We start from the raw sequence: 26,376 nt of genomic DNA on the forward strand, positions 1-26,376 counted from the left end.
ACCTGGGAATGGAGTCCTGCTGAGGGAAGCTCAGAGCAATTGGCAAAAGTCCTCTCGTTAAGAGTGGATACTGATGCAAGGGAGGCAACAAATATAAAGACCATGGACTCTGTTGCATGGTTGGTCAGGCTGGGGCAGAAACCAAATCCCTTGAATGCAGATAGAAGTGGGGAAGGGGAAACTTCTAGGGAATGGAGAAAGGATCTTTGTTCTGCAAATCCTCCCAAAACTTTCCCTTAAACTTCCCCTCTCTGGTGATGCCTCAGGAAAGCCTTCAGTGGGCTGGGGGCTTTCATGTATGACAGCTATGTGTCATATTTAGCTCAGCTCATCTCCATTCTCCCCAAGTGCTTTTTACAGCTTGTCCTTACCTTCCCTTACAAGCTGTCATACCCTGTGCTACATATGCACTGCAAGTTGGAAACTGCCAGCAGGACAGATGTGGGAACCTTAACTGGTGTGACTAGGAATTCAAACGACCCATTACTAAAGGCTTGGGTTGAGTATTACAGCCCAACTCCCTGTTGTCCCTCTAGAGAGAAGGGGATATTATAGACCCAGCTAATGGGTGGCCAAAACTGCACAGCTCTGGGTGACTGCAGTAAGTGTCCAGGACTGCATCATCCACATGGTGTGGATGATGGATGGCTCACTGGGAACTGCTGAGCAAGAAAAAAAAAATGGACTGAAGTGAATGGGACTCTTCTTACTGAGGGGTTTAGATCAGTAGATTCCTGGTGCATCCAGACTGCTCCACACTCCCTTCGAGCATCGCTTTCTTTTTATGGGATCTCTGCTCTGCCTACAACTCCTCTTGGACCAGGGACAAGACCGTGCGTCCACACAGCGCCTGTGCTCCCAGCGGGTCAGCACTGCTGAGGGTCAACCCCCACCTCCAAGCACCATGCAGCTGTGTCATCCTTTCCTTGCCTGTTCTTAGCATTTATTAGCCTTGAGAGTCTGCCCGTAAGGATGCGAGCCTTCGGGGAGAACAAGCATCAGGCACGTCTCTGGACCTCTGCGAGTTTACCCGCGTGGCTCGGAAGCCTTGGCTGAGCACCACCAGCTGTCGTGTCAGCCGCTGGAAGTCACCCAGGGCACTCCATCAAGAGGACGTGTTCCCCGCAAGGGAGCCCATGGCAAACCTCCCGTTGAATTCAGCGGGAACAAGGAGGTGGCTGTGAGTGAAGATCAGATTAAAACTCTGCCCTCAGGTGACCCACCTAAGGCAACAGGCATCGGTTCGTGCAGAATTTGGGCTGTTGAGTCATCGTTCGCATGCTGCCCTTTGATCAGCTCATGCTGGGGATCTGCTGGCATCCCCCCACCCCCGTCTTGAAACGTGACCTTAATTCCCTGCAGTTTTTACTCCTTAGATTTAACTTTAAAAAAAAAAAAAAAAATATTTTCATACGTTTCAGCTATAAATGTCTCCATAAAATAGGGCACCCATTAAAATGATTTGTTGTATGTGATATTGTTCAGAGCAAAGGTGCTGGTGGAAACTCATATAAAGTCCCAATGCTTGAAGCTGTCAAGGTAATTAGCCCCGAAATCTCATCCAGCTCAGCCTCGTATAGACAGGAACAGTAGCTCTCTTTCTCCAACTTGGCTTAAAAACATTCCTGCGGCTATTGATGGAGTCAGCAGAATGAAGGCCCGGACATGGCGTGTCTGGGGGACTGCTGTGCGTCTGGGTGGTGAACATCTCCCAGGCTGCTCTGCAGCTGTGGGCATCAGTCTCTACAGCTTTATACAGACCCAGCACTCCTGAACCACACACTTCCCTCACACCCACCAGACACTGAGCCACTTGTGGCTCTCTGAAGTCCTCTCTGTCTGTCCGCACTGGCTGCCTGCACACTTCCTGCCTCCCTCATCCCCATAGTGCTGGAGGCTGCCAGACTCACCAGCTATAAGGAGAAGGCATCCCTACACCCTGAGGTGGATGGATAAGGGCTGCCAGCCCAGAGATGGGAGTCAGAGGGAATTATCCCCACGCTATGGTGTCCTTGCTCAAGGGGGACGGAGGCCCACCATTTTGGGAGGTCTCTCAAGAGTCCACCCGGCTGGGAGAAGCCAGGATAGCTGGGAAATTCAAAGCTGTGATGCTCTGTTTGAACAGCTTGGGACGGGCAGGAAAAGGTGGCATTAATCAGGAAGAGTTAAATCCCTCGGTACTCCAGACCATACCTTGAAGCTTGGCTGGATCGATGCAGGAGAATGAACATCTCTGCAGGTAGGTGGTCCCCTTGGGGCAGGAGAACTCAGCGTAGTACACATGGGACTGGTCAGGGACACCACAGTCGACAGGGTCACAAGTCACAGATCTGTCCCACTGCCCTGAGCTGCATGTCAGTACCACCGCTTGCTGCAGAGAAAGTAAGGCTCCATCAGACCCCTGTGAATGAGCTTTAATCTACAGGTTTGCCACCACAGCAGAAAGGGTGGACCCAGGTTTCAGGACAAGGAGAACTTTCCCCCATTTTTCCTCCCCAAATGTGCCCTTTCTCCCCACTCCGGACATGGAGTCATGAAGCCCCTACCTGTTCATGGGGTGAAGCTTGGAGTGGGAAAGCAGTGAACGACCCTTCAGGTAACTACAAGGTAATGAGTGAATGGCCCTTGAGTTTGGTCTGTAAGTGCTTTCCTCCAGAAAACACTGGCTGCACGCACACCGTCTGAGCAGTGCCAGAGCACATTAAGGGGGAAAAAAAAGTTATTCCCAGCTCTGTGTGCTGCAATTTTCTTCCCTACAAGATCAAGACTTACGTCAGTCATTGACAGGCAGCTCTCCTGTTGATTGTTTTTCCTTAAATGCACTGATTCTCTCATGCCTCAGCCCACAGACCCCACTGAAATCAGAGGTTCATATAGCCTCATTTACAAATCATAATTACACAGCCCCTCTTACACAGTTAGGGCACTGCATGAGAACCTAACCCCGCAGTGGTCCCACCACTAACCATGATCAACATGTGCCACGGACTTTGTCAAAACAGAGTGGTAGGTGATGGTGTGCCATGGGCAACCTGTTCTAGTGAAAGGTGTCCCCAGCCATGGCAGGAGGGTTGGACTAGATGGTCTTTTAAAGGTCCCTTCCAATCCAAACTCTTCTATGATTTCCACTCCCAGACCACTAACCCCAGCCCAGCAGACCTCAGGCAGGGGCTGCAGACAAAAGAGGTGTCTTTCAATTGTTTCTGATGTCTCTTTACTGTCTGAGTACCACCACCCTGCTTGTCAAATGTGTGACCTGTCCTCCCAGCCAACAGGTTTTGATTGAACCTGGACATGGTGGAGGACATCACTAAATTTGAGTCTGGCACTCTTGGGTGCACAGCAGGATCATGGTGTAACTGAACCACATGGGGAGAACAGTCAGGGGAGGGCTGTGTGCTTTTTCCCAAAATGTCTCAAGATGCGTGGGGTCACACAGCCAAACCAGAAACATCACTTGGAGGATCAGGGCAGGGCACCTGCAAGCTGCCATCTGCTGTGTCAGCCTCATGGTAAAGCTCTATCCAGAAGTTTTCCATCTCGCTGCCAAATGCAGGAAAACTGTTACAAGAGGAAGATTTATTTTTTGTGGTTTCATTTCAGAGGAGAACAGGAACATTTCATTTACCCTGGGCATGCCTTGGCCCACAGAGCCATGCAGCCTTGTAATTAACAACCTCCCCAGTCATGCAGGGCTGAGCAGTGCATCCCCAGGTGCCCCATTGCACTTTCCAGCTCCCACCTCTCCGTCAGCAAATGCGGACCACTGCAGCACAGGAAACCTGCCTGCCAGGCATCACGAGCACTTGCAACTCTCCGAGGGGATGAGACGTCCATCCTGCTGACATGGCCTGACTCACCTCCATCTGTCTCCACCCAATGCAAATTCACACTCTTGCTCAGGCTAGCATAGGGACCAGCTCAGCCCTGAAGACTCTCGCTCCCCCTCCAGGAACAGCCTAAGGGTGGGACACACTGTGCCCACAACCCTGCCAAGGTGATTGCGCAGACCCAAGGCAGCCCAGCTCCCAAGGGCACATCAGTTCCAGGTCTCCTCGGTCAATGGCTAAAAGCCATGCTGGCTTGTGGCTTTTACAAGGCATCCCCCAGTCCTCTGGAAAGCCGGACAAACGCTTTCATGGTGACCTCTGTGCTGCCCTGCTGGCATGGGCAGTGTTATTGCAACACAAAAGAAAGGAAGAAAAGCTCTCAGCACTGTCGGCTGCCCCTAAATATAGTCATTCTGCAATGACTTCATTTTTTCCTGAGCCACTAACTTCAGCTTTAAGAGAGAAAGTGTCCCAGGGATGTTTAACCCTCCCAGCAATATCCATGTGGAGAACAGAAATGTCTACCTCCCCCTCTGCGGAAGTGCGCCACCCTGGCTTGGGAAGTGCATCACACTGAAGTTTCTTTTCTTGCAAGAGCAGAGCTGTGGTCTGCAAGCAGCACTGTGGTGTGCAGGCAGCCAGGAAGACTGCAGCAAGGGAAGAAGAGAGGTCCCTAGAGCAGGATCACCAGCCATTGGCACAGAGGTCCAGGTCCAGGGCCAGAGCCTCCACTGGGCTGAGGTTCATTGGAAGAGCAGTGAGGAGTTTGGGGCTGGAGGAACAAGGTGCCATGGGGTCATTCCAACCACCTCAGGGTAATTAAACCTTTCATAACTAGCACTTGGTCCAATGGGCCATGAGGTCAACCCTGTACTTTGAGGTTCACTCACCTGCGTGGAGCCCAGGCTCTTCCCATTGCCAGAACGGATGACAAAGCCCTTTTCGCAGGTGATGGTACACGCCATGTGCCTCGGGCCATCGGAGGTGCAGTTGAGGGTGGCAACATGAGCGAGCAGTGGCCGTGTGCAGCTTCCTGATCCTGCACAGGCACCATGGACACAGCTATAGAGAAGAGGTAAAGAATCAGCAAGCAGGTCCCAGGGCTTATGCAGCAAGGAGGGGCTCTGTCTGGGTGACATCTGTGTGGGATGCTCAGCGGGTCACAGATGTCTAGAGAGATGCACACCTATCCCTCATTCCCAGCTTATTCCAGGCTCGAAGTCTCCTGACAATGATGCCAGGAAGGTACTTTTTCCCAGCTCTTGGCTGGACCTCAGCCTGACCCCAGCCCACACCTTCCCACAGACCATCATGTCCTTCCAAGCTGATGAAAGGAGGCACAGCCCAACAATGCTTCTTCCAAAATCCATGCTCTCTGGTGGGCCTACTCCAGCTCCTCTACCCGAGGGAGCACAGGCTGCATTGCACAGAGCCTGCACACGGCCTGGCATCGAAGGGTTTTCATGTAGATGCACCAAGGGAGCAAGAGGAAGGAGGTCATGGGGAGAGGGCAGGCAGGTGATGTATCCAGCATGGCCACAACTCCCAGAGCCAAAGTGGGGAAATTAATATCAGATGGCCTTATCAAGCAGCACTCCTCAATGCACAAGGAATAAAGAACAGTCACTGCAGCACCTTCCTGAGAATGCTGCGGCTTCTCCAGCAGTTAGGCAGTTTCACATCTCCAACATGCTCAAATCATGGTGGACACCAGAGAATTTGCGGCAAGGGACCTCCTGAAACTGTGCTTTGTGATGCCATAGGAAGTACACAGTTAGACTCACACGTGATTGCAGCCACTCACATGTGTCCTCCTGTACATACTCTGCTCACACATGTGTCTCAGACAGAAGTGTGTGGGGACATACAGTGGACAGCAAAAGATCTGCACTTTCCAAAGGCAACAAAGCCCAGAAAGTAACATTGAGTGTTTCTCCTTCCTGGTAGCTTTTGAATCCATGCCTCAATTTCAGTAGGCCTTAGTGCAGAATAAGAGAAGATTTGTAGCAACAGAGGGCCAGGAAAAAAAAAGATGAAGAGGCTTTTTTAAAGCCTGTGCTGATAGAAGGGTAACGGGTACGTCAAACCCTCTATTAGACATCAGAGAATCCACAGAAGATTCTGCAACTGCAAGGAAAAGTTTAGCTGGAGAAGGAACCTCTGCAGATACTAGGGAACCATCCATGAGATGTTCTTCAACCTACACACAGTCTCCCCCAGACCTGGCAGAAGAGCTGCCTGAGCTTCGTGTCCACAGAGCCTGTGGTGGAAGGGGGAAGCTGAGCATGCTGCAGCTGTCTCCTCCACCCGACTCTGGTCACCTTCCTACTCTGCTTTGATGGTCTTCAGCGGCTCTGTTCTTCCCACAGGCTCACACAACATTTCAAATCTGTGCATGTTGATGTCAGGCTCTTTGAGATCGAGATCATCTCAACACACACCTGTCCAGCTCTAGAGACTCAGCTGTGGCCACCAATGTGAGATGCAGCTAAAATGAGGAATTACCCTCCCCTTTGCACCACCCTCAAGTTACAAGAGGACCCAGTAAAGCTGTCACCCATCCCTGGGAACCATCAAGGACCAAAGTGAAGAGGAGTGCCAGGCAGGGGGCTATGGCCTCCATCAGCGAAATGCAGACAGTACATGAATTACCTGAGATGGAGTGGTGCCAAGGCTCAGTTGACACAACAGCTCCCACAAGAAAATACCCTGGGTGTCTGTCGGTCAGGCTTTATCTTTTACCAAGTGGTACCAGCGCAAAAAAAATGACAGCAGCCCTCCTGAAGGAGGGGCAGAGGTGCTGCAGCTTCAGGTGATAACTGGGAGAGAAGGGAGGAAGGTGTACCTGAATGCCTCCCCTCTGCTCCCTGCTTTGCACGGGGCTGCTGAAAATTGTGCACTGCCTTTCACCCAGGGGAGGCAGAGGCAGCCTTGGACTCTTGCATTCGCTCAGCCTCTCCATCCAGCCAAGGATGCACAGCTAGAAATCCCACAAATGACACAAGAAAAAAAAAAAAAAAAAACAAACCAAAAAAAAAACCCAACAGTGCCGACATGGACGTTAAGGGAACGCAATGTGCTGTTGACTCTGGACAAGTCCACCAAGCCAAAGACACGGTGGAAACCTGCAGGCCACAGCCCTGAAAGAGCTGGTGGGCACGGGAGGGGACCACAAAGGAGAACAAGAAGAAAGGGGCTGTTTTTTCAATGCAGACCTGTTTATGAAGTGAGAAATGGTTTCAGGGCAGCTGCTGCAAATTCTTTCACTAGCTTATATTTCCATTTGCTTCCTTTTTAAAGAATTTGTTTTACGAGCACAGTGTTTGTCAGATCATTAGCTTCTGAGGGCATCTGGTACCAATTGTAGCCCTCTCCCCTCCCCTCCCACAGTCACCTTCTCCAGGCGGTTGCTTTGCTCCCTGCCTGTGCCCCCGCTGCATGCACAGGCACGCTCCTGTCCCTGACTCCACCTCCCCATGAAGGAACCACTGTCCGAAACTTCCTTGCGTGCGTGTCTCTGTACATGCACGTGTGAAAGGGGATGAGCTTCTCCTCCCTCTAGCCTTGCTCTGGCCTCCCATCCCTTTCCTCGCCAGTCATGGACATGGAGGGAGCTGCAGCTGGCACACAGCACCTCTCCTACCATTGTGATTGGTGCTACATCAAAACACCATAGCAAGAAAGCCCTTATTCCCATGTGCCTCCAGGCACATGGGGATTATCCAGCCAAGTCACAGCCCACATGTTGGGAAGCAGGGCTAGGAGACGAGCAGTGAGTTCACCAAGTGGCTGTAGGCTACCCACCAGCTGGATAGACACAGCAGGATGCCAAGACACTTAACTTCATCTGCTCATGAAGGCGCGTTGAGTTATGGAGTGTGCGCTTGTCTCAGCATTGGTTCAGAGAGGGTGGTGGCACCTCCAGGTATGTCCAGCCAGGCCAAGTGCTTGGCTGGAGCAGCTCTGCTGGTGCTAGTGGAGAGATGGCACATTGTCTGGGACAGCCTTGGCAGTCGGGACCAATGCTGTTATTTCATTACAAGTAATGAAGCACTGATCCTTTTCAGACCTTCTGGACACATTTTGGTTTTCCGTCAGTTCAGAAACATAACCAGCAATGCTGATATAAAGTAGATCAAGAGATCAGCAAGTTTCTTACTGTATTATTATATAGGCAAAATGTTATCTAGATTAGTTATACATAGGGGATTGATAATTATAGGTCATAATATCAAAATCTTTCTTTGTATATACACCACACATACACACTCACGCATACGTTCTATATGTGCATACAGACATATTTTAGAAATAATTAACTTTCCTTTTGCCCCAAAAGATGACTAACGTCACCATTTTCTCTGTGACTAACAACACGCCCCTATCCCACAAATACTCACTAGGTTTTATTTTGGAAATGATTCGAGACTTGTAGATTCTCGGGTTCTGAGAAGCTGTTCTCATCCTACATGTAGCTTTAAAGTCTGGTGTTGCCATCCCAGACCTGAAGAGGGGTTTGTGCCACTGAAAGCCATTGTCCCAGTCTGAGGTAGAACAGAACCACCTTTGTGTTCGGTAATTTTACTGCTTAGCTAGGCCTCTTCTAACTGTCTGAAATTAACAGCGTGTTGTGTCTAAAACAGTTCGTTTTCAGAGTGATAAGACCAATGTTTACAGTTTGTGCCAAGGAATGGTACTCAGAAAGGCTCTTGTTTATACTTATTTCTATAACAACCAATGATGTCGGCTAATTTCGTTATTTGCCCCATTGGAGGGTCAGAAACAGAAAAGTGTAGAGGAGTCCCGCCTGCAGGGAGGAGCAGACAGGACAGGTGACCCAAAACTGACCAACAGGGGTATTCCATCCCATCTGCCCCATGCTCAGTATAAAAGCTGAGGGGTCAAAGGGTCAACTCTCTTCCTTCAATGGCCGACATCCGAGGAGGACCCTGTCTGTTCATCTGCCTTTGATCCCAATCCGCTGGTTCCTGACTCCATCTGTGGAATCCAGTTCCCACCTGGCGCCGAATCCAGTCTGGGACTTCCCCACTGCCTGCCGGTGATGACATCCTGGGAGCTTAATGCGGTTTTGTATATAGTGTATCTATTTTATTATTTTCCTTTTTATTTTATTATTAATATTTCATTAAAATAGTTTAGTTTCTTCTAAACTTGTAACTCTCTGTATCTCTCCTCTTCCTCTCCGCATACGAGAGGCTGGGGGAGAGCATCTGTTGCTGGCCAGTGGCCAATTTGGCCAAAACCACGACAGCCATCTAATTTTCTGAAATTTATCAATAAGCTTAAAAATATATATATATCATCTCTGCCTACAAACTTTGCCTTGATCGCTTCCTTTATCATTATCAGCATCATCATGATTACCACTGCAATACTCCAGGCCAGGACACCCTTGAGCATGATGCCATGCAAGCGCAGGACAAAAAACAAAACAAAACCAAATCCATGTGGCCTGACCGCATTGTGATCCGCATGCCTGACCAGGGTTCGGGTAACATGATGGGATAAATCATTGGTCCCATCTGCTGGAAGACCCTAACGAAGGCTGGACGAAGAAATGGTGTAGTTAGCCCAGTTCTGATCTCAGCATGAAGGAGCTCTTTCTCCTTTTGATGATAAATGAAATTCCTGTATCGCAGCTACAAACTCCTGACATTTGGCCATTTCTGATTCAGGCCGTATAAGATGTGGTACGAGCCAATTTGGGTTTTTTTTCTGCATGAAACATCAAAAAAAATTTTCCATTTTTATCCCAGCATCTTTTGAAGCTCAAACTAATGGTTTGTCAACATTTTCACAAAATACCAAGGTTTTTCTCCTAACTTATCCCACATCAGCACAAGCCTGCATGATTTTCTGGGCTCACCAACTCCCATAACTCATACATCAAAGAAAGTTTCAGATCTGGAAATTTGTGAAATTCGGCCTAGCAATGGCCCTAACGGCTCTGGAATGATAAGAGCTTTGTTCTGAAATTCTATGAACCAGACCAAAACTTTTCCTTCATCTTTCTCTAATAAAAGCAGGAGGCAACTGCCAGCAATGGAGCGCATTGAGCCAGTGGTAAAAATGCTGGTAGGGAGACATCATTTTGTTGTGACAAACCCCAAATCCTGAAAAGCTGAAGTTTCCCATTTTACAACAATTATTTCATGGAACCCAGAAAATACCGATGGATTTACCCAAGTCAAGCAAAGCCAAGCCAAATACAGTGCAGCTGCCTAAAGTATAATAAATCATCCATAAATTGCTGTAGTGCCTACCCAAGCTTTCAACCCAAAGATTGCTGCTAAAAAAGCCCTTATCATCGAGCTCCAACTCTAACAGAGGAAAATTATTAAAAGTAGTTCATCTCATGGTGCAAATTTTTTGGGGAGAGGTGTTTATAGGGGATGCTGATGGAAAGGTAAAGACTTCAGCCAAATGTCCTGAAGTTAAAAGTAGTCACTGCGTGTGCTCTGGTGGAGTCTGGATTGTAGCACTGAACATCAGTGAGATAAAAGATGTTTACCCCAATGTGGTCTAGCAAAAGAAAATAGCTAGGAAATGAGAAAAGGTGTTTTGGAAATACTTGGGAATTTCTCCCTTCAGGCATGTTTCTTGTGAAGGGGAAAGGTCTCACTTTTCCAGTAAATCTGATGGCAACCATCCTTGTGGGAGCAGGCTGCATGTACAGACCCAACGGTGGTGATGCTGCTTGATTACGATCTTCATTGAGGTTGCCACCTCAAGAAAAGATATTTCCTTCTGTACGTGACTCCCAAAGAAACTTGGCAAAAAAAATAACATCCCTGTGAGTCATCCACTGTCATCTACCTCACAGATAGAGAATAGACACAGCAAGATGTCAAATGACCTGTTGGCACTTCTGCAGCCACAGTGGCAAAGGCAGGAAAAGAGGTAAGAGGAGATAAATCTTAATATATTTCTAGGTAGTTACTTTCCATGGTTTTTTTGGTTGTTTTTTTTTTGTTTTTTTTTTTTTTTTTTTTTTTTTGTTGCTTGCTACACCAAAACAGATTTACAGAAGCACAGAAAGTGAGGCTGAAGGGGATGTCAACTTTGGGCTAGTCAGCTTCCCAACCTGAGGCAGGACGGACCGTACCTTCATCACTCCTGAGAGAAGTTGGCCTGACTCCTTCCTGAAGGCAGACGGCCCACCTGCCCATCATGAGAGCAGCACACAGGTAGGATTTATCTGCCAGTATTCCTCAAGGATGCATATTCAGCTATTCCAAAGACCACCTTTATTCCACATCTGATCCCCATGGCAACATGCTGCACCTTATTTCTGCTGCCTCCTCTCTTGTCCGGAGGAATTCACTTCTGATCCACATCCACCACCAAGCAGGACACAGAAATAGTGGAGGGATTTCAAAAGGGAGCTGCCAGCAGAAGCCATAGCTAGACTGCAAGACTTACGCTACCAGATTTTAGAAGGAAAAAATATTTATCATGGCAGAGAGGAGATAGCAAGAGGATCTGATTGCTCCGTACAGACACATACACACAGAAATGAAGTCTGCTGGCAGGAGGCATTTAGACCTTTCTGACAAGGATGGAGCGAAAGCAAAAACTTTCATCTTGAAATCAGAGGCAGCTTCTCAGCAGAGAACATTACTGGACATAAGAATAGCTCAGCAGGGGAGATGGTGGACTCATCACCTCCTGCAGCCTGTAACACGAGATAAGAGAGCCTACTGAAGGACACGTTTAATCCAGTGTCTGTGAAAAATGCTAGCACCTGTATGAGACATTAGTGAGTGCAGAATGGGGGCAGGCTGGCTGTAGCAGTAAACTGAGGGCTCTGCAGGCAAGCTCCCAGCGCTTGTTCTCTTCTTCACTGGACATGGGAAGGTCACATAATGTCCATATTGGTAAGAGAATAAAGGAATCGAGATCAAGTCTCAGGGTTTCACTGGGAGCTCTACCGGGGTCGGGAACAGAACATGCCTCACACCACACAATTGCTCTGTGTTGTAATTCACCTTCCCTCAATGTATCAGGGGTTGGCCATGCTTGGAGCAAGACTGGGTGGCCCTTTCCATGAGGTAACACCAAGCACCCTGTTTCTAAGCTGTTCATCTGCTGTGTTTGACTCAAAATCAAATTGGTGTTAGGAGATATTGTTTTCCAGGTGAGACTGGCTAGTCTCAGGGAAAGGCAGAAGATGCCTTGAGCATCCTAAAAAAAGCCTATATAAAGCATTAAATTGAAGAAGCTGACTACGCTGCAGAGAGCAAATGGAATGGGGCAGCCCATGAAAATGGTCCTTGCACCTTCAAGGGTTTCCCTTGCCACCATGCAGCCAAACAGTGAAGCCACCAGTTGTAGTGAATGATCAAGTCCTACAGTAGAGCCTTGGCCACCATTGCCCATCAGCCAGTCAGTGACCCATAAGCAAAATGCCACAGGTCAACAGGCTTTGCTGCCAAAGGAGAGGAACCTTGAGAGGTCTGAAGGGCAGAGCCAAAGGCTGAGGTGAGCCCATGACCCAGGAAAGGTGGTGATCATGATCCTGGGTTTGGTCCTTGAGAAGTTTTTTTTCATCCAGACCAAGGACAGAGGATGTGCATGGTGCAGGATAGACGCAACCTACTCTGATGGGCCTCATGGTTCACCCAGGAGGCTGCATTAACCTGGGAGAGGCAGGGAACAGACATGCTGTCCTCATGGCAGACAACTCAATGACAGCTGTACACACTGGAAGAGCCTGAACAGACACTAGCTGGGAGGAAAGAGTGGAAATGGAGGTACATCTTGACCTAAGTATGTACCAGTCCGTCGGGGGTGTCCTTAGGATCCCAACATAAGCATCCATCCACTTTGTCCATGATCCCTGACCATAGAACACCCTTAGGCCAGAGGGAAGGAAAGGAAACACCAGCATCTCTACCCAGGGTTCCCACAAATTTTCACACCGGCCACAGATGCAGTTCATAAATTGACCTTGAATTAATTTGGTGCCTGAAAGAAAGAAAACAAACCAAGTAAAACCTGCTTGGGAAATGGCCCTCTTTGCTGAATAAAGTTTAGCAATTGAAAATATGTAAACAACTCCCTCCTCCATCTGATTTTCTCTCCCTGACACCTACTTTCTGTATAAAAAGAATCCAGACCAGACTCTCCTTGATGTGTTAAGCCCACTTTTGGGGGAGCAGAAGAGGGCACTCACACAGGAAATAAAAACACAATGCAGATTCCATTTTGTAGCACCTTTCCTGTTAACTCGCCAAGGCATTTCCCAGCATATGCTAACATAAAATAAAACACACTAAAAATGAAACCAAACTAAAAATAAACATAATGGAGGGAATGCACAATGTTCCCCTGGTTCATTATACAACCTGTACCAAGGAAAACAGGAGGGACTGGGCTTCAGCTTTAAAATACAAAGAAAAGGATGAAAGCTGGAGAGTTTGAGTTTCCTGGGTGGAAATTCACTAAAAGTTTGATTTCTGTTTGACCTCATGAGGTTGTGATTAGGTACAGAGAGCAAAGAAGAGCCCTGAGCTGCTGGTAGAGGCAGTAGAGGGGGGTTCCTGGTGCTGGTAGCAAGGTGCAAGGGAAGGACACCACACTGATCTGGTCTTCAAGTGCTCTTCCAACCTTCAGTGCTCAAACAGGTCCAAAAGCAGAAGGCAACTCTTTTTTCAAAACAAGGGTGTACTTTTCTAGCACCAAACACCTGCTGCATCCAGACCTGGAGATGGCTGCGTTTCAGCAGCAAAAACACAATCTCTTTGTTTTCCCCAGCCTGCAAAGCACTTTGAGATCCTTCAAGATGAGAGATGATACAGAAATACCACGCTATCATATATTTATTATTTTGGCAATGAGCATTTCTAGACTGAAGTCAGGAAACCTAGTTTCTTTGTTGCTTTTGTTACTGTCCCTTCTTTGGGTTATTTTAGGAGAGCACTCGCATGCACACACTGTGTATATGAGGCTGAGTGCAATCGGTCAATTAAATTCTTTATAGGAATAACACAGGTGATCTGTTATCTTTTACATAAGATTCTACATTCTTGTGTTTCTATAGGGGATTTTTTTCCCAAACTCCACCTGCCTTATATGAAATGGATTATTAGCCCTTAAAAATAAAGATAGTGCTGTTTTGGAGATGAAATAGATTTTTAAAATATAATAAGGGGGGGATGCTTGAATGTTTCCTGACTTAACAGAGGCAGATCCTTTGCCATTAGTGAGACTGTGGGAGGCTGTAAGCCTAACCCCACTCTAGAATATTCAAGTCTTTTGTCCAGGAAAGCAATACTGTAAATAGCATTTCCTATTCTGAAAACTCTGGGGATCTGATTTACTTGAGTGTTTGCTAAGGGCACATGTATAACCTGCAATTCCACACACTGCAGCTAAGCCAAGGCCAAGGGGAGCCCGCAGGACAGCAGCGAGCGGAGAAAGAGAAGATGTGAGGATCCTGCTGGGTTCTGCCATGGGGACAGCACGCAGCTCTGTGCACTTTGACGATATGAAAACTGGCTTGTCCTTCAGCTATAATGAGACTTTAAAGAACAAAACATCTACTTTCCTCTCTGTTTATCCCTACACAAGCTTCTCCCCATACATACGCGATGCCCAGCTGCATCTGCTCAGTCTATTCCTCCTTGCAGTCATTTCTGAGGGGGAGGGGGAAGCTCTCAAGCAGTGAGAGTGCAAAATTATTTTAAAGGATGGGAAAATGTAATTGAAAAACCACATCAGTTGGCTGGGGTCTTAGAAGCATGTGTGCACATAGCTGTAACAGCTACCAGGAGGAAACAGGCTGCGTTTCAGGTGGACACTGATCCTTTAATGTAAGGCTGAGAATAATATTTATATGCTGACTCACTAAGATTTATGTTTCTGTATAAATCACACATGCACTTAAAAAAAAAAAAAGAAGGTAAAAAGCAACTGCAGGATATTCATGGCTTCTAGAACTCTACATAAATCAATTGCACCATGATTCCACAAGCTTTTAGACAAACACAAGCACGCTCATTCATTATGGGGGCTGTTCATCCATTCAGGGCCATCAATAGAAGGAAAAATGACAGTAGCAGTGATGTGATGACCCTAGTCAAAGCCCTTCACTTTTAACGCACCCACAGGTCCAGCAAAACTTGGACCCAGAAGTCAGTATTCCCAGTGGTGCAGTTTTGAGTAACAGGCTGAAACAGATCTTCGGATCGGCACACTTGTAGGTTCAGGGAGCCTGGGATCCGAAAGCAAAGACAGACTTGGCAGGTCTGGCTGCCGTCAGCCCTGCTACCCCTCTAGGACAGAGCTGAGCACCACCCTTTCATTCCTCCATGGACCCGTGCCTCTGCTCGGCACGCTCTTTCCGCCTTTTTTGTTTAGTCTGTCTTGGATGATGGACCTTCCCCATCCCTTTGCCAGCACAACCAGCTGGGAGAGCAGAACCCGTTCTGCAAATGCTGCCTCTCGTTTGCTGCTTTACGAAGACAGGCAGACACCTGCAAGCACCCAGCATCAATAAATTAAAGCACCATTGCTACTATTATTGTTATCACTGCATTACGAAGGGGGTGGCGTGAGACTTGGTGAGGAGCCGGGGATGGATGGGGAGCCAGCACAGAGAGGAGAAGGAGGAGATCTTCATCTCCACTTCCTTCAGCATGGGGAAGACTGGGATGGATGAAGACAGAGCTTGCAAAGCAGATGCTGAAGAAGTCTGCATTTCAGCTTCATCAGCAACCATCAGCAATAAGTCCTTAGCAGAGGGAGCTTGGTTTTCCCACCAGGAAACTGTCCTTTAATACACTTCTGTGCAGATGCACAGGCCACGTACAAAATCTATTTTCCTGCTTTTCCCCCCAACAGCGAGATAAGCAAATCAAGACTCATTACACTGGATTTTCCAACACCACCTCAAAAGCCACCTGAGAAGAGTCACAAAACACTCAGCGAGTAGATAAAAACCCCAAAATGAAGCACAAAGCCCCAAAGGAGATGATACCTGTAGTGCTGGTGGCCATATCCCTCCTCATGTTGTAGGAAACAGGTGGTGGGATCAAAACCAGACTGAGCTGATGTCCGCAAGGCCACAGCTGCGATGCCCACAAGTGGAGAGGAGAAGTTGAGCAGTACTGAAGAAGCCCAGTGGGAGGGATCTTCCTGGCCATAGGTCACGTTGATGACAAGCGGGTTGTACTGGCATGACAGCTCAAACATCCCTGCAAGATGAGGCAAAGAAAGAAGCTGCTAGCTCAGCTCCAGGGATATTTTCTCTGCTTCTGATTTACTTCCTCTGCTCCCCCGTATCCCACCAGACCAGCTTAAGAAGTAGCAGATGCTGCAAGGGGGGACGGGGAACACCAGCACTCAACTCAATGAGAGACTGCAGCAATGGTGGGGGCTCCTGTTGTGTGAGCCCATAGGATGCTCACCCAAAGAGTGGTTCAGCCCATCTACGCTGCTCAGCTGGACGGTTACCCTCGGCTTGTGCTGGATGCTTGGGACGGTGCCGTCAGAGGCCAGAAAGATCAGGAGGGAAGTGGGCACCACAGGTCTCTCAAAGCACACCTGGGCAGGAGGACAAGAGAGATCCTGAGAGCATGCATACCAAATAGAGCCTTTCTGATACCATATATGCAAGAGGGAAAGAAAGAGGGAGCGTGGGGAGAGAGCAGGAGCTCTCTCAGGGGGTCAGAGACTGCAATTGTGCAGGGCAGCAAATGAGTGGGAAGAGAGACAGGAGGGAAGGAAGGGTGCAGAAGCACAGTCCTTTCCCTTCTAATTCCCCTTCTCCCTTTCAGTAGTCTTCCCCACGTGTATCAGTCCTGCCTTGCCATAAATTTATGGCATTTTCCCAGCTTCCACATTTTCTACTCTTAGAATTGAGCAACACCTGACTGATACCTGGATAACCCCTTTTCTGCCCTCCCTTCTCCAGGCTCTGACTCCCACCCCTCACGGTGCTGGTCGGGCAAGCCAAGCACCCAGACAGTGGAGTTACCAGTCCTGCCACCATTAAAAAAAATAATAAATCAAACCCAAAGAGCAGCTCTGGTACCCAGGGTGACTTATAAACTGTCCGTCAGCCAACACACAAAGATTTGTGGGAAGAAGTCTTGCCTCCTAGGAGACCTGACAGCTCCCCACTTGTCTACAGCCCCGAAGGCTCCAGGAGGCAGCCGGGAAACTCACGGCATCAATCATGGCAGGACAGATGTTCTTTGGAAGTAAGAGGATAGAAATGTTTTTCTCCCCCACCCTGGTGCCCCCCACCCAGTGCCGAGATGTGTTTTGATCAAGACCCACCCTATGGAGTGTTTTTGTTGAATGTCGGTGTGGAGGGAGCCCAGAAATGCAAGGCAAAGGTGTTATTTCAGAGGAGGACAAGTCCTGGCTGGCCAGGCACAGCCCAAGGAGCACACTGAGGAAGCGTAGGGGACAACCAGCCGATTTGCGACGGCAGCCCAGCCTCGGGGTAGTTTGTACCACGCCAGGCATTGCTCATGCACGGGAGCGGAAGAAAACCTTGGGCTTCATCCCAGGGCTCCCACCCTGCAGGGAGGTGCTCAGCAGTGAGCACCCCATGAACACCCCAGCTCCCTTGGCCAGGGCTTGCTCTTGCACAGGGCTGGCCCTGCTGCAAGGAGTGGGCCAGGAGGCTGAAGCTCCCCTCCTTTTGTTGTTTTTGGTTTTGTTTGGTATAATCCCACCATCTCCCCACCTGAGCTCAGAAGCTGGTAAGAAAAGAAAGCAAGAAGGGAGAAAAGACAAAGAAGAGCTATCAGTGCTCAGAGGCTACTCCAAGGAGCCCTCAGGACAGCGCTGCAGCCAGGAAGCCACAAGGAGCTACCAATTTTAACCTAGCTGCCTGCTGCCCACTCCCTCCAAGAGCGGTTCCTCAGGGGAGGTGAGATGGTTGAAGTCAGGTGAGGCTTTCGCGGACTACACAGCTTAAGGTGGAGTATTTAGTCTTTCCCTTCCTATGGTGCATCTACTTGGAGGTGAAGGACATTGGCCCCAAGTTAGACCAAGAGCAGCTGACTTGACCAACATCCTAAATTTTTTTATTATTTTTTTTAATATGTATTATGTGCCTGGGCACAGCAGACTATCTTTTTAATTTTTCTCCCTTCCTCTCCCCTGTTCCACTTAATTTCCTACATATTACACATCCTGACTTCCTTACAAGTGATTTTGATTTCTCTCCTCAACAGAGAGTTGTTAGAAACTAAATTTTAACTATCAACTGTTTAACTGTTAACTATTCTTAGTTAGAAACTAGGAATAAAGCATGGCTGGAGATTGTAGAATCATAATTGCAGACAGATCCCAGGTGCATGGTAGATGCTTTGTTAGGTGTCCTGCTCTTGCCTCCAGCCTCAGTCATCTTACAACATGACCCAACCTTTCCCTTGCTCATTGGTGCCACCTTTTGAGAAACACCATAGGAAGCAATTCCTACCACCCAATGAGTTTTGTGTTGTGGCTCTAGCCTGGGTGATGCAGGTGCAACAGCTTTAAAATGGTCATGGGAGTTGGTGGCCATGAAACACCATGCACACGTGGGTACACATGTGCATGAACAGCACCGTTCTCGTCCGGGCAGGCGAGAGTGCTAGGCAAATTGTCAACAAGAAGCTGTCTTTCCTAACCCAATATGTTACCAATCAGGCAAACTCTATTAAAAAAGGGAAAAAAAAAAAAAAAAAGAAAAAGGGCATATTTATTACTAGTCCATAAATAATTTTATGGGCGGAAAATAATAGCACTCCTAAAGAGAGCACGGAGAACCAGTAATGAAAGTCTTTAATATAAACATCCATAGAGGAAGAGAACTGACCACAAGTTCCAATAAAACTGGAACATGCTTTAACCCCTGGTGAGAAGTGGAGAGCAAGCTTTCATCTAGGTAGGGCCGAGGGGGAGACTGCTGCTTTCTTGCTAGCAAAGGAAGAATGGAGGCACATTTGTCATGGCCAGAGACTGAAGTCAAAAAGTAGGTTGTAAGCACAAAGACAAGGAACGAAGGGGGGCAAAAAAGCTGTTAAAGGAAGTTTTTTGGAGCAACAGAGGACATCGGGGGCAATACCACTGTTTGTTGACTCGGGTTTGACAACTCACCAAGTTCTCTGAGTGTCTTGGGAAGAGGTCCCCTCTAGACAACCTCGAGCAAAGCAGGGCAAGGTGCCCCTCAAACTGCAGAGGAAGCAGCCCGCCAGATCCCAGCTTTCCAGTAACATCAGGCAACAGCCACAAAACCTCTAAACCATAGCTGTGGTCAGAAAATCAGTGCTGTAAAAATTGCTCTGGCCTAACACTCAGCTCTCCTCTGTCCTGCTCCTCTGCCTGCTGGGACAGAGAGGTTTGACCCTTCAGGTACCCTCCCAAAGGCAGCCCCCAGCCATGGAGGCATCCCCCGAGGCCCTGTCAGGCTGCAGGACCAGCAGCTTGGGCACAGAAATGCCTCCTTTGGTCTGGCATCACTGGAGGGCAGGAGGAGCTGCATGCCACAGTTGATAGCTGTGGGTTCACGGTGCTCAGCAGCAAACCAGGGTGCTCAGAACCTCTCAGAATGGCAACATATATCCCGCTACCCTCTGTTGCTCCTCATGGCCATGGGGAGCAAAGGTAACTAGGACTTTAAACCCAGCTTGCATGCACCCTTTGTGGGTGTAATAGCACAGCTTGACTGCAGGGAACAGTAAGGAGCGAGTTGTTTCTCAGCCTCAACATATCTGTGGGGTCCCGGATTCAGGCACCGCCCTTCTCCTGGCAATCTGTCCCAGGATGGGTTTGCTGTTCACAGTGGGAATGGGGCAACTACATAAGAGGCATCCACGGGCATTTGGGGTTGACAAAGAGTTCAGTAGGATATGAAGTCCTATCTGAGCAGTTTTTAAGACTGCTGTAACTCCTACAGGACAGAAAAGGATGTGTGTTTATCACCAAAGTGCTGGGGCAAAGACCAGCAAATCCTTCGATTTCTGACCACACATCCTCACTTACCTTGAGCCAAACTCCCTCATTGCCCAAGGGCATCCTCTCCTCATCTGGATCCTGAGCGGTATCTTGGCTGGGACTACAGGGGAACCAAGCAGCCAGGGAAAGGTCCTTTGGCACATCATGAAGGTGGGATTTACATATCTGAAAGAAGAGATTTATTTCAACCCAGAAAGAAGCAAGGAAAGTGAGAGAGAGAAAGAAAGAAACAGCACCTACAAAACCTCAAGGAAGACTCAACATGTTGAGAAGGATCCCAAGTCAGTTCATAGCATGAAGACAACTTGGGTTCTTAGGCGAGAGACATCTCACCACCCACACCTGTGTACAGGAGGCCTTTGCCCTTTTGAGATACTGCAAATATACTGTTGAAGTACCTTGTAGTGTCTGTGGGTCTGAGCAAGAAAAAATGAGCCAGGCTTTGAGATGGTAGGGAAGATCACAACCTCTGGATTTTGACTGGGCTGATGAGATCTTAAGATGCAATTCATTTGCCTGAATTCGAGCCTTCGGTGACATTTGATGCCCTATGGTAACCCCAACATCCCCATAGACCTGGCAGACAAAGCCTAGGAGATTTGTGAGTCCTTCTAGAGGAGCAGACACCCAAGCCCACATCATCCCACTAGACATGTATATGTAGGCAATTTAATCATACTGTGGATCTCAAGATGATGGTTCCTTACATGAGGTCAATAGAAACACAGGTATAAAAGGCTAAATAGGACATCTCTACATATCTCTTTCTTTTCTTCAGCTTGCTAGGAAAGAACATACACACCCCACATTAACACCGATTGGGTGAAATCCCATCCTAGACCTCCAGGCCCTGCTCCAAAGCCTGTATGAAAGATGGGAATTCTCTCATTGATTTTTTGTTGGCTTCAGATCAGAGAGTTTGAGAGCAATGCAGATGCTGATGTATGTGTGATTTTATCCTTCCAGGCTCTGACCTTATAAGGTATTAGACTTAAGGGATTTTTTTTTATTTTTTTTTTAAACCAACACAGTGCCACTACACTACATGCTCAGAGTTGTGCATTTAGCTGGTGGGTTGGCGGTGTTATTGTTTAGCAAACTGCATGGTCAGAGGAGATGCACCCTACCTTGATGAAACACCCTCCCGCATACTGTGGTTCCCGAGCCTAGGGACTACTGAAAGAGAAGGTGTGAGAAATGCCCAGGTCCTCTATTGGCTCCCTGCATGGGAACACAGTAGTCAATAGACACTTCAGAGCTGCTCTGAATATATTGGTTTTGCCTCATTACGCTCTTGCAGCAGTGACTTTCCCAGCTTTACTGCAGGGGCTTTGCTAGAAAAGTCTTTTTTTTTTATGTCCATGCCTTCACTCACCTTCACAACAGGCTCTCCAGTGACCAAGGAAGCAGAGCAGGACTTAGCATCCTGATGGGAGGCATAGGCTTTCACTGCCCACAGATCCACATATCCATCGGGCGTGTAGGGACCACAGTCCAGGACACTGCTTGTCTTCTCGAATGGCTCACACACACCATCCCCCTCATGCACGTAGCACAGGCTTGGTTCCCCTACAAGGAGACCAGGGGTGACCCATTTACAAACCAGGCTCTAAGCACATATGTTTCCTCCTGTGCCAGGAGGCATGCTGGGCATTTAGCCCACCACAATGGGCTGACAAGCTCCACGGACCATTCCACCTGTAGACCCAGGTTTTATTGTGATGAGGTGCGTCACCCCCTCTCTGAGGAGCAGCATGAATAACACACAGTTTTGGCTCCTGCCTCAAAAGTGTATCTCAATCCATTTGGACTCACCGACACAGTTGAAGCCTTTTTCCTTTTTACACTTCCTGGAACAGCCATCTCCATCCAGCAATCCCCCATCATCACATTCCTCCTCCAGGCTCCTAAGAGGACAACAATCAGACGTGTCAACACCATACCCTTGACTCAACACTCTTTTGCTTCCACTCAATCATAAGCAAGGACACCATATCTTGGTTCCATTTCCACAGAAACAGGGAGAAGAGGAAGAATGCCATGTGGAGTAAGGTAGATGAGAGAAAACACCATATCTTGACAGGAATTTAAAACAGGTTGAAGACACAGCATATGGGAGAAGGCATGACTGCACTATGACTTTCTTATAAGACCTGAGGCAAGAACTGTGGGAGAAAATGAAACCATATACAACGGAGGACGTAGAGAGCCAAAGATCAGGAAGACTTGCTGCTGGAGAAAGCAAGTGCTGGAGACGGCAGGAGGTTCTGAGATGGGGATGGTGTTTCAGTGGGAGCTGGAGAAGGGGAGGCAGAAGGGGGAGAGAGAGGTTAGCCCAAGAGGAGACAAGAAGCAGCCCCCAGCTGACATTCATGGCACCTTATGAGGAAAAAGAGCCCATGCAGTTTCCTTGAAAAGGTTCTGCCCCCATACTGCAGAAAATAGGCCTGATGGGAAAAGCTGTCAGAAATGCAGAAATGCCTCAATTCATACCTATTCCTTTGTGCACAAAGTTAGGCACCCAAAAACACAGGGAGCAAAAAAACTTCAGACAGACATTTTGTGATGCTGACCCACCTCCACCTTCATCTAATACAAAAGATCCACTGTGTCCCATATTCCCACCTTTGATTCATTGTTCCACACATGGTACAAAGGAAAAAACTTCCACGGACAAAGCTTCCTGCATGGCCTTCCCCACAACAGCTGAGGAACAGGAAAGCCTGCCAAAAATCTCAGCTGCTATCTGGCCATTTCTGTTCCTCTCACTTTTCTATCAACTTTGACAACAGAGCCCAATGTGGTCATATGGTCTCTCTGGACCAAGTCTTCATCTAGTATGAATCCATGCTGAAACCATAACAGATTACACCACTGTAGCACCCAGCCCTGCTGTAAGCCTCTTTGCCTTGATGGGTCTTATACAGTACCAAAATTCCTCCTGCAATTGCTTCAATTGTCCACTTTCCTCACACTGTTGAGAAAGCTGTTTTCAAAGGAAAGGGATTCTGAGTAACCTGGAAGTTGAAGTCTGAAAAATCCAAAATACAGAAATTTGGCATAATTATCCCCAGATGCAGCAGGTGAACCGTTGGAGTCTCTTAACATAGAGGTGGTGCAACCCTCATCATTTGGGGTCTCTAAGCAGAGACCAGACAGCTCTCTAAAGACATCGCACTGTGTGGGACTGTGCTTGCTGCAGAACCTACTCCTGCAGGACCTCCACCGTGGGCCCTGTGCAAAAGGTTATATTGGCCAGTCCCAAAGGCAGAACGCTTTCGGGTCAGATTCTGCAACAGTTTGCTGAGATGGGCCAGAATCTAAGCACTGCCGTCAAGGATGGAGGACATTCCGGTTGGACCCCTCATCCAGACCCGGCTCGTAAAAAGACCATCTCCACTTCCTATGCACTTGGCATTTTACAACACAAGCTCTATAGTCTAGTCTGCTGGAGGGATTCAGTGCAGCATCTTCAGACAAGTACCCATGGGCGGAAGACCAACCTGGTGCTTCTTTTTGAGACAGGATGACCTGATAGCTCAAAGAACCTCAGCTGAGAGCTTGGGTTTCTTGACTTACGTGGTCACCTTCCCATCCCCGCAGTAGGGTGCTCCATGGATATGGACAAGGGGTGGGGAGGCTTCTCCTGAGGTCGTCCCAGAGACTGCCTGCACCTGGTAGCGGTACACCTGCCCAGGCATGACTTCCCTGCAGGAACAGAGAGGACTTGAACAAAGAGCAGGAGGAACCAACCCATACATCTGCAACAGATTTTCTCACCACAGCTATAGAAATCACATGTTTGTGCTCAGGCAATATCACAGTTTGACATATGTCTTCATACTCTAAACTGCCAGAGGCAGAGACTGTGGGAAAAGCGTCTCTGCCAGGTCATGCAGAGGGGCCTGCCACTTATCTCCCTAGGGTCTCAGCTGGGGAGAAGCTGCGTTAACTTGAACAATCATTTTACTAGTTGTGTTGATGGGAAAAATGCTTCTGGGTTTAATGAGCTCCTTCTAGTTAGCCTGGGCTCCTGGGCAAGGGTTGTGCTAGCATGATGGATCTGCAACAAGCTTCCTTGATGCTGAATAGGGAAGCTGGCATTGAACGTGGTAATTCCCAGGGTAAACAAAAAAACACAAGCAAAACCATCCAGGGATTCAAAGGCATGACCTGAGGAAGTCATCAAAACTGCCCCAGGCATCCACTCAGCCTGTGATGGAGCAGCCTCATCACTCACGTGTCAACGAACTGGCGGTGTGCCTGTGACAGGGCAGCGGGGGATCCATTTGCAAATGGGGGGTCACGGAGGACTCGGTACTGGATCAGCTTGCAGGCAGAGCAGAGAGAGCTGTGGGGCATGGAGGTCAGCAGTGCTGTGTCTATCTCCATCCTCTCATCAAAGGTGTAGATTTTGACTCCAGACACCTTTTTAGGTATGTTGAGCTTCACAGTAAAGGGGACATCACAGAAGGTGTCCAGGGGGCCTAGATGGATGGACTCCCCCTGCTCTGTCAACACTTCAATGTCAGACAGTGCCTTGGGAGAGCCCGTGGAGAGGTATGTGGTCCAAAGCGTGAGGGAATCAGGGTAGACGGGGTGCAGGAAGCGCAGCTCCAGGATGCAGCCATCTGGCGTGGGGCACGGCACCGTCATGTTCATGTGGTATAGGTGGAGCTCTGGACTCCAGGCCTGCAGACTAGGCTCACACGGCTGATCCACATCTGGGGGCCCTGGTCAGGAGGGATGAGGAGGAGGCTGATGAGAACCAGGTGACAACTGACCTCACAGGGGACCCAGAGGGGCAATCCTCCCTGCAGGTACCCCATACTCTGTACGATAGCTGCACACCCATGTAGTTTTGCACTCGCCTATAGGCACGTGCCAGAGCTGGTGGCATCTGCCCTACCCTCCTAGAAAGCAATAAGCACCACTAATCTCCCAGCTCCTGGGTGTGCATAGAAGCACAAGGCTTCGCAGATCTGAATGTCCCACAGCCCTCTAAAACAGCGGCAATGGTACGCGTGCTGCAGCTGGTCGCAGTGCTTACCAGCTCCCCTAGAGACAGCCTGGGCTCAGCTGGGGGACACGAAGCTTGCTCTGTAGTCTCATGGGCACAGGAGGCTTGCCAAGGGCACCTGAACTCTGAGTCCCTGTGGCTCCATAGGTTTGGACAGTGGCTAAGCAGAGCAAAGAGACCAAAGCTTCCCACAGGCACGTGATGGAACGGGTCACAGGCAGGAAGGGACCAAGTCCAAAGCAAGCCAGGGAAGCAGCTCTGAAAGGCTGTTCCTCCACCAGGACAGTACCCAAGCTGACCTGAGATCCCCAGACTGCCTCCCCTGGTGGTGGATTAGCACTCAGCAAGAAAAATGTGGTGGGATTTCAGTCTCAAAAGCATCGCTGGAATCCATCATCCTGTAGTAGAAATACCCTTGTCTTCAACCACCACTGCCAGCGTTTCTCAGGACCTAGTTCCCATTCAAAGCCCGCATCCATTTAATATTAGTCTTCTAAAACCCATAAAACCTGTCTCTTTTTCACCAGAGTAAACATGCACTTGTGATAAATGCAGGTCATGCATAGGAGAAAACAACACCCAGTAATTCCAGAAGCAATTTTAATTTGCCAGTGAATCAGACAGGTGGGGGAAACAGGAACCGCTGACAGTACATGAGCTAAGCTTTGATTTGCTTGGTATCACTGAATAAGCACATATTTGATTATTTCTTTAAATTGACTTCCCCCTGCCTGCAACTTGCAAAGCTAGTGAGAGGTACTTAAATTAAAAAGTTTTCAGACACAGAATCTCAGCTACATCCTGACACTCCTGTTCTCAAATCATGGGCTACATCCCAAAAGCGTAATAATGTCCAAACTGCACTGTCTCAGCAGTCACCCTAGCACTTTTTCAGTGGGCCTCAGTGGCTCAGACCCGCAACTTCACAGAACTAACAGATCCTCTGGCTCCACATGGTTCATCAGCATCACGTGCACTACATACAGCCCATGGGATCATTTCATCTGGTCTCCTGCCTCCTCTGCTTTGCCCTTGGAGGAGTTGCGGCTGCATGAAAAGCCCAACAGCTCCTATGGCAGCTGCATGACCTTGAAAGCCACCATCATGCCCACAAGGTGGGTCTCTAAACCAACAGCTGGGTCTCTAAACCAACAGCTGGGTCTCAGCACAAGAGAAGTTGTGACACCCTGCTGTTCACTTTGCCAGTGAGGAATTGTGTCCAATTCAGATTGCCCAGGACTTGGTTCAGACTCAGTGGGACTGAGCAAGAGGCTCCTCTTGCTCCCTTTGGACAAGGGTGCATCAAAGCCTGTGAATGCCCCCGACGTTTTGGATGACGTTCCCAGGACCTATGTTGTAAGACTTATTTCAATGAAATGTCTCTCCTTTTGACCAATATTTCTCATTAACACCTTTCTGGTCAATGATTTGGGTTAATATCGGTGTGTTGGTTTGTTTGTCCAAAGCCAACTGGCAGTACCCAGGTATCTCCTGGACACCTAGAAGTCCTTCCTGCACTAAAAAGCCTCCCCAAAGAAGAGACAACTC

General features: G+C 48.5%; 1 protein-coding gene across 1 annotated transcript in view; it reads right to left on the minus strand.

Moving 5' to 3' along the window:
* The window catches only part of PAPPA2 (pappalysin 2), a 96,734-nt gene that overhangs the window by 28,988 nt on the left and 41,370 nt on the right, over positions 1-26,376 (minus strand). Inside the window, exons 7-15 of the mRNA XM_063343045.1 lie at positions 24,049-24,541; positions 23,388-23,516; positions 21,624-21,715; positions 21,184-21,377; positions 19,836-19,973; positions 16,262-16,397; positions 15,832-16,048; positions 4,721-4,892; positions 2,194-2,371 (exon numbers count right to left, since the gene is read on the minus strand). Of these exons, the coding sequence (XP_063199115.1) occupies positions 2,194-2,371; positions 4,721-4,892; positions 15,832-16,048; positions 16,262-16,397; positions 19,836-19,973; positions 21,184-21,377; positions 21,624-21,715; positions 23,388-23,516; positions 24,049-24,541 (1,749 nt within the window). The remainder of the gene's footprint in view (positions 1-2,193; positions 2,372-4,720; positions 4,893-15,831; positions 16,049-16,261; positions 16,398-19,835; positions 19,974-21,183; positions 21,378-21,623; positions 21,716-23,387; positions 23,517-24,048; positions 24,542-26,376) is intronic.

The sequence above is a fragment of the Chroicocephalus ridibundus genome, chromosome 8 (genome assembly GCF_963924245.1).
Source record: "Chroicocephalus ridibundus chromosome 8, bChrRid1.1, whole genome shotgun sequence".
NCBI lineage: Eukaryota > Metazoa > Chordata > Aves > Charadriiformes > Laridae > Chroicocephalus > Chroicocephalus ridibundus.